Source organism: Numida meleagris, chromosome 32, assembly GCF_002078875.1.
Source record: "Numida meleagris isolate 19003 breed g44 Domestic line chromosome 32, NumMel1.0, whole genome shotgun sequence".
Lineage (NCBI taxonomy): Eukaryota > Metazoa > Chordata > Aves > Galliformes > Numididae > Numida > Numida meleagris.
The window spans coordinates 74,245-86,562 of NC_034437.1; the positions used below are offsets into that span (position 1 = coordinate 74,245).

The following is a 12,318-nucleotide window of genomic DNA, read 5'->3' on the forward strand; positions in this document are numbered from 1 at the left end:
CCAAACTGTGGTTCTGTGGTCCTGAGGTCCCTTCCAACCCAACCATCCAATGGTTCTGCCATCTTTTAGGACACTTCTGACCCATTCCATGGTTCTGTCATCCTAAGGACCCTTTCAGTTCAACCATTCTACGGTTCTGTGATCTTTGAGGACCCTTCCAAAATGTTCCACAGTTCCATGATCTTTAAGGTCCCTTCCAACCCAGCTATCCTATGGTTCTGCCATCTTTAAGGTCCCTTTCAACACAAACCATGGTTGTATGATCCCAATGTCCCTTCCAACCCAACCAATCTGTGTTTCCATTCGAGCTCATGAAGCCACCCCCACTACACCCCACATCCAAGTGCCTTCCAGAGTGGGGGGACGTGGTATAATTAGCAGCGATGGCTGCAGAATGGTGTAATTAAATGGTGATGGGCTGTGATTCTGTGCCATTGTACAGGACAGTTGTAGAGGTTTTGAAGGCATTGTATCCAACACTGCACTGTGCCCCCGATGTCACAAGTGGGCTGCAGGAGGTTGGGGTGGACATGTCACCGTGTGTCACCCAGATGGGGGGGAGGATGATAACGGGAGCTGGAGATGGGGCAGCGAGGTGGGGACGGGGACGTGGCAGCACATTTAAATGCTCTCCACGTGTTATTTCAGCATTTCCTCACCTGTGTCTTACGGTTTTATCTTGCACTTGGCAGCTTCACGCTGTGACGTAGCAGCAAGATGAAAATCATAAATCCGCAAAGTGAAAATAACTGGTGAACACCTTCAGTGCTGTGGGTTCTTGGAGTTGATGGAGAGCGGTGTCCCCATAGGGTGACCCAAGTGCTGCTGTTGCAGAGACATTTCCAACTGTATCCCCATCCCCACCCCCATTCCATCTCCTTCCCATCCTCATTCTGTCCCCATTCCCATTCCTACCACGTTCCGATCCCCATCTCCATTCCCATCCCCACCCCCATTCCATCTCCCTCCCATCCCCATTCTATCCCCATCCCCATTCCCATTCCTACCTCATTCCGATCCCCATCCTATCCCCATCTCCATCCCCATTCTGTCCCCATCCCTATCCCCATTCCCATTCCTATCCCATCCCCATCTCCATTCCCACCCAATTCTCCATCCCATCCCATTCCATCCCATCCCATCCCCATCCCCTCCCTTCCTCATCTCCATCCCATCTCTATCCCATCCCATCCCCATCCTCACCCCGAGCACAGCAGTGGGGCAGCGCTCAGCTCCCGGCGGTCACCGTGTTGGCCGCGCGCTCCAGGTACGCGCTGCAGAAAGAACGCAGTTATGGATCTGACCTTGGGCTGTTCATATCCTCCTGGTACGAGGTGATTACTTTTTAATGAGTGGCTGCTGAAAAGGGAGGAAAATGAATTATTTCTGCCCTAGGATTAGCTCTCAGAGACGGGCCCGGTGCTGCGCGATCGATGCACGCTCGGAGGCTGCACAGGGCACTCAGGACTGCTCCCCATTTCCCAGCACTGGGAACATCGATGCCTTTGGTCTGTGGGTGGGGTGAAGCCTTCCCGTGGTGTATCAGAACCCAGAGAAGCAACTTCTGGCTTCATAAGGCTGTGCTGGGCCTGCTGTCCCCAGGATCTCCCCTTTTTGGGGGGCAAATCCTGACTTGCTGGGGTGAATTCCCACCTTCTTGGGGGCCAGTGCCCAATGTGCTGGGGGCGAATTCCCAACCGGTTGGCATTTAACCTTAACCCAGTGCGCCCTTCTGTCATAACCAGCAGCAATGCTCCAACCTGGCTGTAATTAGCAGCCTAATAACTGCACGAGGAGCACGGGGAGTGGGAGCTGTAGGGGCGCGTGGGTCCCCGAAGCCGACGTCTGTCCATCCATCCCTGCAAGCAGAGGGGAGATGCAGCCTACAGGGCAGCGGTGTCAGCAAAGAAAGAAGCCCCAGAGAGGGAACTGCTGGAAAATCCATTAGTGAATGGAGTGCAGGAGGGACTTTGGCTTTTCATGCTGCTGGGGCGGCGTTTAAGAAAGAATCGGGGAGTCAAAAGGCTTGGGAAAACAAAAGGCACCGAGGGAGAGAGGCCTCCGCACGGTGCGGTGCGTGACGCCCCGAGGAGCGCGGGGTGGGCTCGGGATGGGCTCTGCCTTCCCCTGGGGTGCACGGTGGGGACGGATTGGTGTAAAACTGGGAGATTTTTTGCTCAGTTCCCCCTCGGAGCGTGCTGCCTGGGGAGGGCAGCCAGGCAGAAAATCCAACCGCGTTGCTAAAGGTGCTGGCTAGGGCAGGGAGGCTATCCAGAATTAGAGTTAATTAAGATTGATTCGTTCCGTGGAGGATAGGAGCTGGAGCGTTACAGCTACCGCTGCGCCAGGCTCCGCTGCACGCGGCAAATTATCTCCGTGCTGCAGCTTCCTCCGCAGCCCCCGGCCCTATCGGAGCACACAGAGCAGAGGGGGAGCGAGGGGGGGGGGGCTGCTGGCGTGGCTTTGCCCCCAGGGGAGCCCGTTGTTGGAGCTGCTGCATGGAAAGCACCCGGAGAAGGGAGGGCCGTGGCTGGGGGGGGTCTCCCAATCTCCCACTGCATGCAAAGCTGTTTGTTGCTGGTGGGAGAGTGAAATAGAGCTGCAATGCTTTCGTCTTGCAAAGGGCAGCGTGCAGAATTGCTTTTTTGCTTTTGGGGCACTGTGCACCAACGCGGTGCTTACGGGCTGCAGAGGCTCTGTGCAAGGCTCGGGTGCAAAACGAGAGCTGTGATGCTTTCTTCTTGCAAAGGGAGGAGCGCATAAGTGCTCTCAACCTGCTGGGGTTCGTGCACGTGTCCTGCAGAGGGTCTGTGCAAGGTTTGGGTGCATGCATGGTGCGTGCAAATCAAACCACGGGTGCAACAGCAGGACGTGGGTAGTGAGTGTGGGGGGGATGGGTGGGGGTTGGACTTGGTGGTCTGGGGAGGTCCCTTCCAACCTCAGCGATCACGGAATTCTAAGGTTCTGTGGCTGTAGAGCAGCAGAGCAGAGGATGGCATGAGGAGACTTTCAGGCTATTTCTGTGCCTCTCTCCATAGAGGTCCATGGGCAGAAGGAAGGCCCGCACCTTGCTATGGGATGGGGCTGGGAGGGGTGCGCCGTTGGGGTGCTTCTTGTTATGCAGATTGCATGCAAATTGGGTCCATTTGACCCCTTCTGGGACCACCTCTGCTTGGGGAAATGGTTCTGCTGATCAGAAATGGACTTTGTGTTTCCCCACTAATGGAGTCCTTGGGAAATAGGATGGGTCCAATGTGCCGCATCCAAGCCCAGCTTTGGAGAGCCCCGGGTGGCATCAAGGAATGAGAATTTGGTGTCAGGCTTTGGCCCTGGGAGTAGCATCTGTGGGCCACGTCCTGTGGGACTGGAACATTTGCCCAAAGTGGACTTGAATGACCTCAGCGCTCAGCAAAGCTTCTACCAAAGCCCTTCCTACTGGGAACTGCTCTTCAAGCCAGGGTCTGCTGGGAGGTTGTGGCCCAAATATCAACCCAGCAAAACTCCGACAAAAAATGAGGGTTCTGGAGCAGGAGAGCATCTGCAGGGTGAGAAGCGATGGCAGAGGAAGTGTCAGAAGGAGCTGGGTTTTGCATGTGCTGAAGTTCCCCCATGGCAGGGGCAGCACAGCGGGGTCAGAAGACCCCAATTTCCCCGCACACGTGCCCTGATCCTGGGGATTCCTCCAACGCTCAGCCTCCATCCCTGCCTCTCCAGATGGGGGACGATGCTCAGCTGCTGCCAGACCGAGCGGACACGTATTAATTTTTCATTTGCTGGACAGGTCCTGGAGCTGCACAGATGGGCAGTGGCCCATTGCCCTCTGCATGGCGTGCTGGTGTCCAGCTGCTCCGTGCATGATATACGGTTGGGCAGCGTGGATGGCTGATCCTGGTGGGCTGGGGTCGGGGCACACAGGGGCTGCCACCCTCCTTTGACCATGCCTACACTGGCCATGCTATGGTCACTGTCCCATCCTTCTCTTTGTTTGGGGGCAGCTGGGGATGTGTTGGCTCCCCATGGCTTTGCCATGCAACCCAACCTGGTGTCTTGGTGGCCTGCTTCTTAGAACTCCAAAGCTGCGCTATGCTGGAGGATCGTGAGCTGCACGGCTTGGGCATGGAGGAGTGGGAGAGGGAAACATCCCCGTGTCACCACCATGGACAGACCGAGCTCATGGCTGCGCTGCACCATGGGGCTTTGGGTGCTCCTCGCTCTGCTCTGATTGGAAGCAAAGTGACTGTGCAAGAAGTGCAGAAGGTGGGAGATGTAAGGAAACCCACAAAGCCAACGTGCATCCGTCCATCTCCGCAAGCAGAGGGGGGATGCAGCCTCTGGAGTGGAGCGTCAGCAAAGAAAGAAGCCCCAAAGAGGGAACACCTGGAAGACCCATCAGAGAACAGAGCCCTGCAGGGGCCTCAGCTCTTACCAGGTCGTGGGGGTCCCTGCTGGCTCCTGGGGATGCGCTGGAGGTGACCCGGCCCAAACGTTGCTGTGATCTATAGCTTCACTGTGAAAACACTTCAGCACTTCACCACAGCCCCCAGGTCCAAGCGTGCGCCTGCGTTGGCTGTAATTCTCCTTTATTGCCGGGGTTTGACTCGCCGTAATGCCAGCGGTGCTGTTACAAGCCAGGGGTGAGCTGGGCCAGGACGAGCTCTGTGCGGCAGAAGCCCAAAAAGATCATCAGGAAATGCCTCGTTTACAATAAATACCTCCCCCCCCCCCCCCCCCTCTCCCATGTGCTGGAGATCCCCGTGCTGCTCGGCCTCCAGCAAAGCACCGCATCTCCCGCAGTGGCAAAGCTGCAAAACCCAAAGGCTTCAAAGCACCGAGGCACTCTGCAAGACCTGGGGCATCCCTGTGCTGATGCAAATGCTGCAGTGCTGCAAATCCTATTGCAGGAGCAAAGCTGTTCATGCAATAGCTCCACCCATGCTGCAAGGGCATGCGACAAGGGCTTGCCTGGAAAGAGCTGTGGGTGCTGAGAGCAAAATCCTGCTGGGAAAACTCATCTGTGTGCTGTAGGAGATCGGTGTGAGCAGCGTTTGTAAGGGCTGTGAGAAGCGTTAGGGGCTGGGCTGAGAAGTGGGACCCCCAGCAGCTGAGTGTGCTCGCTCTGGGGCCAATGAGGGGATGATGGAGCTATGCAGAGTCTTGAAAAAGCAGAAACCCTCCCCCAGAAAAGGAGCCCTCAGGGATTAAACCAGCAAGAGGACAGCGGTACGTGCAAAAGGAGGGGCTCGTTGGGTTGCTTCTGCTGCATGTGCTCCCTCCCCTGCTCTGGGTGGCAGCTGCAGAGCAAAGGGGAAACTGAGGCACATCCAGCATTTGCAGGGTTGCTCCAGCACAGGTGCTTGTCTGGGTTTAAAGCCCAACTTCAGTGCATCATTGGCTCGGTGCTCTGCGTGGAAACCTTCTTTGCCCTCCAAACCCACAGGAACCTGATCCCTTTGGGGAAGAGCTGAACCGTTGCCACCATCAGCACCCACTGCTGCGCACTGTTCACCTGCATGGGCTTTGTCGCACGAGCAGCAGCACCAGCAACGTGTGCGTGCACACGCAGCCGTGTCACGCACACTCGTGTTTGACACCCACAGCTGCACGAGCTCCCCCTCCAGGAGGGGACGTGGGGGGAGCGCACCCCAACCCTGTGCCATTGGGACACCCTCGGTGCTGCGCCCCGGTTGCGCGCAGCAAGAAGGGCCCCGAACAAAAGCCCAGTTCAGAGTCGCTGCTGAATAGATTAACAAGATTTCCATAATTAGGGCGGGAGGGAACAATAGGATTCTCCCCTGCCCAGCCCCCCCGCCCGCCTTTGTCTTGCACTGTGGATAATGGGGCAGCAGCGAGGGTGGGAACCGGCCGTGCCATTTGGTCACTGGACAGTAATTTTCTCACACTGCCAAGGGGAGCATTGAAACATCTGTCCCACTCCGAGCGCTCATTCACGTCACATCGCAGCCCCCTGACAACTTCTCCCCGTCCCACCAGCCCTCCCCCTCCGCCGGGTTTGCAGGGTGTTCGCATGGCTTTGCTTTCCCTTTCCCAACTGCACCGTGCGCTGAAGGGCTTTTGCAGTCGGGTTTTGCAGCCCCTTGGTGCTCCGCTCGCTGCAGCGCTGATGCACGGCTGCGTTCCGTGCCCTGTGGATTTGCTTTGCTGCTCAGGGATGGAGCTGCAGGACCATGAACCGACCAACCCTGGGGCTGCTCCCCCTCCTCGAGGCACTGCAAAGCGATCACCGCGCTTCCTTTAAGGGCAGATTTTTAGGCTCCGGGCGCTGGCACTCATCCACGCTATGGGAAGAAGCAAAGTGCGTTTCTCTGCTCAGCGTTTCCAGCACTGTGGGGCTCTGGGCACCCATGAGAAGCACTTTGGGGCCTAAACCTGCTTTTTTATTTTTATTTTTTTTTTTGCAGCTCAGCAACCATTTGGGCCCTGACCTAGAAAACATTCCCCTGTTCGGTGCCACGGTGCTGAGCAAGGATGGAAACACGTGGTGCTTCAGTTCCCCCCAAAATACACCTCTATCTAATGTCTCACTCCTCAGCAAAGCCTCGTTTTCCCCTTCCATCGCTTCTCAGTGCCTTCTGCTCCACTCCAACCCCCCGCCACCCACTCTGCCCATGCACAGCTCGGGGGGAAAATCTGCTGCAGGAGCAGAGCTTTGCTGGGAAGCGCTCTCTTTGTGCTTGGGGGAAAGGCCCTTTCCTGCAGCCCGGCTCCGGCCGAGCATTTATCTATCGGTAGCACTTTAATAACGGCGAGTAAATGCAGGGGGGACGGCGGATAAAGCCACGCAAAGCCGCCATTTAAATCCTCTTGTGGAAGTTTGATATCCAAAGTGGAAGCACAAATGCCATATAAGTCAATTAAAGCATTAAGTAATCTAATTGTGCCGCGGTCACAAAGTGGCTTAAAGGCTGAATGGGGCGCGAGGGCCCTCCCGCTCCAGCTTTGTGCGGGGGCTGGGGGGAGCAGCACAGCAGATAACAATGGGGCTGGGGGCTGCCGTGGCTCTTCTGCCTTCCCTACCCTGAGAAATAACAGCAGGGACGTGCACTGCTGCAAGGGGCTGAGCAGAGGGATGCAGGCCCAGGTGGGACGGTGCACATCCCACGTGTGTTCGTGTGTGCAGTGCAAGCCCACGTCCCCAAGCGCCTCGGGAACTGGGGAGATGCACAGCTCCCATCCAGGCTTTGTTCCCTGAGCAGGAGTGTGCAGGATGCGTGGGGTTGCATGGGGCTGCTCCGTTCCCCATTGCGCCCTCCCCATTGCGTTACTGTAGCGTTGCCTGGGCTAAACTCCAGCTCTCTCATTGCAATTAATATGCCAAATGCTATTAAAACACCAAATGCAATTAATATGGGTGTCATGTACCCAGCCAGGAGTTAGACTCAATGGCCCTTACACGCTCCTTCTAACTCAGGATGTTCTATGATTTGATGATAATAGGCCAAATGCTACTAACGTGTTGTTGAAACACAACGTGAAGTGCAGCAACAACAGCAGAATAGCAAAATCCTAGGCTGAAGCAAGCGAGGACTTGCTCAAATGCAACAGCTGTGGGCATAGAATCAAAGGAAAGAATCTGCTTACCTTCAAGAGGCCTCAGGTAGGCAGGAATCTCCAGCAAGGTACCCTCACCTCCACTACCAACCCTTAAATGAGGTCTGGGAAGGGGTGGATCCTGGCCTCCACCACTTCCAGTCACTCAGGTGTATTGCTTGCACCTGAGCTCCCCTGGGTTGGCCCTGCCTTCCCACCAGGTGCTCAATCACTGTTTCAAGCCGCTATTAATATTCCATTCACTGCAATTATTATGTATCTATTCACATGCTGTTAATGCTGGGTGTGCAGTGGCCAGACAATCCCTGGCTTCTGATCCAGATAAAACACAGGGAGCAGGGTGCAGGAGCTGGAGCTGCTGGTGGGATTTGGGAGGTGGGCATCAGGAGGGCCTGGTGCGATAGCGTGGATGTTGCCTTCCGTTGGGTGGTGGGTTGGTTTGATGACATGGATGTTGCCTTCTGTTGGGTGGTGGGTTGGTTTGATGACATGGATGTTGCCTTCTGTTGAGTGGTGGGTTGGTTTGATGATGTGGATGTTGTCATCTGTTGAGTGGTGGGTTGGTTTGATGATGTGGATGTTGTCATCTTTTGAGTGGTGGGTTGGTTTGATGACGTGGATGTTGCCTTCTGTTGGGTGATGTGACCATCAAAGCTTCAACTGAATGGTTCCTCTGAAGCGTTTGCATCAGTGGTGCAAGGTGTTTGCACTGATGTTGCAAAAGGGTGGTCGAGGGGTTTTTTGACTGTAAGGTGTGTAATTTAGGACATGGAGGCTAGAAGTAGATGATCTTGAAGGTCCCTTCCAATTCAAGCCTTTCTGTGATTCTGTAATTCCATGATTCTGTGTGATCAGGATTAGGAGGGGCAACACAGTCCAGGGGGACAGAGTGGTATGGTGGATTTTGGCCAGTGCAGGAGGGCACTTGGGGATATGGTCTAGTGGACATGGGTTGATGGGTTAGACTTTGATGATCACTGAGGTCTTTTCCATCCTTAATGGTACCACGATTCCTGTGTCCCATAGGTCTGTTGAAGATGCACTGGTCACCAGAGCATGCCCAGTCCCTGAACCAGTGGCCAGAGCAGCACCTCGACGTCTCCTCCACCACCTCCTCGCCAGCCCACAAGTCCGACCTCTACCCCAGCACCCGCCAGCGCTTCAACTACGCCTGGGCCAACGACGACATCTCAGCGCTCACCGCCTCCAACCTCCTCAAGAGGTACGCCGAGAAGTACTCGGGGGTCCTGGATGCGCCCTACGAGCGCCCGGCGCTGAGCGGCTACGGGGATGGCGCCTTCGGGCCCGTTAATGGGCAGAAAGGGGATGGTGAGCCCTGGCCCGTGCCTCACGGCTCCGACGGTGCCTACCCACTGACGCCCATCCACGATGGCCTCCCCGGTGCCAAGGCCGTGGTGCCACCCCCTGTGCCGGCCAGTAGCGCTCCGCTGGGGCTCGCTGGCTCCCCGGTGGTGTCGGCCAACCTCGCCGATCCCATCTACGCTGGGAATTCATGTGGAGGAGCGGCCGGCTCAGGCGGGCTGGGCTCATCTCAGGAGTACCCCACAGGCTATGGCGGCACCTACTTGCCCTCTGGCTACTGCGCCCAGCCCAGCACAGCACTTGCCCCTCCACACCCACCCGCCCTGCACAGCTCGGGGCTCCTGCAGCCCACACACCCCTCATCCGCCCTGGTGCCAGGCTATGGTTCCTCCGGCCCCGTCTACAACTATGCCTCGGGCAGCTACGCCACGCAGCCAGGCTACGGGGCCATCCACCCGCCCCATCCCCCCACCTCCTACCTGCCCTCAGGCATCGCAGCGCCCACCCCACTGCCGGCCCCTGGGCCCACCACTCGCCCATCTGTGGTGCCAGCCTATGGCTACCAAGCTGCTGGGTTGGCTTCGTTGGCTGTGCCACCCTTGGGCACCGAGGCGACGGGCACCTTGAAGAGGAAGGCTTTCGATATCTCCGGTGGGGAGGATGAAGCAGAGGGCAGGTATCGGAAATACAGCTACGAGCAGCCAAAGTCCCCCTACCCCATGTCGGACAACGGTGAGTGCCGAGGCAACGGCTTTCCCAGCGCTGGCAAGCGGCCGGCGGGCAGTGCCGAGGAGCACAGCGGTAAGTATGGCGGGCAGGCGATGAAGAGTGTGGTCTCACCACCCTACGGAGCTGGGGAGGCCCCACTGCGACCCACGGAGCCCTTTGAGAAGTTCAGCCCTCCCCTTGCCAACGGGGAGCGGGCGGCCGAGCCGGGACACCCCTTCCCATTGAGGCTGCCACCCAAAGCGCCCGTCTTCAGCAGCCAACCAGTGGAGGAGCAACCCAAAAACGTTGACCCACTGATGTTGGAGTTGGTGAACACCAAGATCGTGGAGCGCGGGCCGCCTGTGCAGTGGACGGACATTGCTGGGCAGGTCTCCATCAAAGCAGCCATTGAGGAGGAGCTGGTGTGGCCCATCCTGCGGCCTGGTGCCTACACCGGGGCGAGCAGGCTGCCCCGAACCATCCTTCTGTTCGGGCCGCGCGGCACCGGGAAGACCCTCCTGAGCCGCTGCATCTCCACCCAGCTGGGCTCCACGCTGCTGAAGCTCAGTGCCACCGCCCTGCTCACCACCTGGAAAGCCGAAGCTGAGAAGATCCTCCAGACCGTCTTTTTCGTGGCCAAGTGCCGGCAGCCCTCGGTGGTGCTCATCATGGAGGTGGAGTCCTTGCTGGTGGCCCAGGATGGCGGCCAGGCTGGAAACCTCAAGTCGCAGCTCCTCTCCTATCTGGACAACGTTGCTACCTCGGCCGAGCAGAACGTGGTCATCATAGGGACCACCTCGCGGCCCGGCAGCATGGACGAAGCTTCCCACCGGCGCTTTGCCAAGCGCTTCTACATCTCCCCACCGGACAGCATCGCCCGGCGGCAGATCCTCCACCACGCCTTGGCTCAGCAGAGCTCCTGCCTGAGCGAGCGGGAGATGGCCTCCCTGGTACAGCACACCGAGAGCTTCTCGGGCAGCGAGCTGATCCAGCTCTGCCAGCATGCCGGGGCCACCACGCTGCACAGCTTGCCGGGCCAGATCCAACCCACCTCCTACAAGGACTTCGAGAAGGCCTTCTGCAAGGTCCGCCCCGCCGCCTCGCAGAAGGAGCTGGACTTGTTCGCCGAGTGGGATAAGATGTACGGGTCCAGGCACTGACCGGGAAGACCCGGCAACAACCAACTTACCTCTTTCTTAGGGTTTTCTGATAGGACTGGGCTTTTTTGGTCCTTTGTTTTTCAGAAGCAGTCGCTCGTTGAACTCAGGATAACCTATTTATTGTTCACCCGCCTCCCTTTGCAGCCGTTTCCAGACCAGTGATCATAGAACCATGGAACCATAGAATCGTAGAACCACAGAGTAGGTTGAGTTGGAAGGGAACCTTAAGGGTCATCCAGTGCAACTCCCATGCAGTGAGCATCCACATCTCAATCATAGAACCATAGAATCGTTGAGTTGAAAGGGAACCTTAAGGATCATCCAGTGCAACTCCCATGCAGTGAACATCCATATCTTGATCATAGAACCATGGAATTGGTTGAGTTGAAAGAGAACCTTGAGGGTCATCCAGTGCAACTCCCATGCAGTGAGCATCCACATCTCAATCACAGAACCATAGAATCAGTTGAGTTGGAAGAGGCCCTCAAGGGTCACACGTTCCAACTCCCGTGCAGTGGGCATCCGCAGCTCGATCACGTTGCTCAGATGCAATGTGCAGAGCCAAAAACACACTGCAATTAAAGCTTTCTACAGATCAATGCACGAGCCCCTGTGCCTCTGCGCAGAGGGTTTCCTTCTTCTCACTTATTCCCAACCAAAACATTGACCACAGCGATGGAGGAAGCGGCACAGGGAGAGGGAGGCGGGGGGATCACAGAACCCAGGGCTTTGGAGTAAAATGCTGTAGATTGTTTAATATACTAGACTTGGTTTTTATTTTTGTAAGGTATGTAGTTATTTTTTTGTTTGTTTGTTTTGTTTTGTTTTCTTTTTAACTACTCAGGAAATGAATTACCTCAGCATTAAAAAAAAAAAGAAAGAAAAAGAAAAAAAAAAGGAAAAAAAAAAAGGATGTGTTTTTAAAAACTCTTTTAATCTTCTCAGAAAAGGCAAAAAAAAAAAAAAGAGAGAAAGATTTGAAGGGTTTGCAGAGCTCGGACAAAGCTGCCTCGTGCATTTGCTTCCCCCACTCCCCCGAAAAAAAAAATAAGGTGACAGAAAGAAGAAAGATAGAAAGAAAAAAAAAAAAACCCACAACAAAACTTGAAGCTGTTACAAAGATGAAAGTTGAATGTATTTTGGGCGCTGTTCACATTCGCTGTGCCATCCTTTTGTTTTCCATTGCCTTTCGTTTTGCTTTCGCTCCCGTTGCTCCCGTGGCGTTGGGTGGAGCGCCCTTGTCTCCAGGACGGGGCGGTAGCGCCGTGGGTCGGGAGCTGTCCCCAGCACCACTTTTTGGCTCAACCCTTTTCCCCTCTTGACGCCCTACCTGGTTGGGTCGTCGCGTTTCGGTTTCGTTCCGTTCGTTGGTTTGGTTTCTTTTTTTTTATTTTATTTTCTGCTTAAAAGTAATAATAATTTTTTTTTTATTTAGTGCTATGTACTGTGTTTGGGAGTCGGTCTCCCCCCGAACCTCAGGGTCTGCGCGCGCGGAGCAGGAGAAAAGCGTTGGGGGCATGGGGTGCTCCCACCCCGCAGTGCTCAGGATGCCAAAGGA

The 12,318-nt window shown here is 56.0% G+C and overlaps 1 protein-coding gene and 1 long non-coding RNA gene across 3 annotated transcripts in view; one reads left to right on the forward strand and one right to left on the reverse strand.

The window, feature by feature from the left end:
* Positions 1 to 7,634, reverse strand: part of LOC110389238 — an 8,512-nt gene extending 878 nt beyond the window's left edge. The window contains exons 1-4 of one of the 2 annotated variants that reach the window (XR_002433091.1): positions 7,600 to 7,634; positions 4,427 to 4,656; positions 1,204 to 1,359; positions 660 to 822 (exon numbers count right to left, since the gene is read on the reverse strand). This is a non-coding gene — a long non-coding RNA (uncharacterized LOC110389238). Of the gene's footprint in view, positions 1 to 659; positions 826 to 1,203; positions 1,360 to 4,426; positions 4,657 to 7,599 lie in introns of both variants that reach the window. The other variant, XR_002433090.1, reaches the window with a different exon arrangement.
* Positions 7,754 to 11,598, forward strand: FIGNL2 (fidgetin like 2). Its single transcript, XM_021379240.1, has one exon. It carries the CDS (start codon positions 8,568 to 8,570, stop codon positions 10,758 to 10,760), a length of 2,193 nt encoding a protein of 730 aa, XP_021234915.1. The 5' UTR covers positions 7,754 to 8,567; the 3' UTR covers positions 10,761 to 11,598.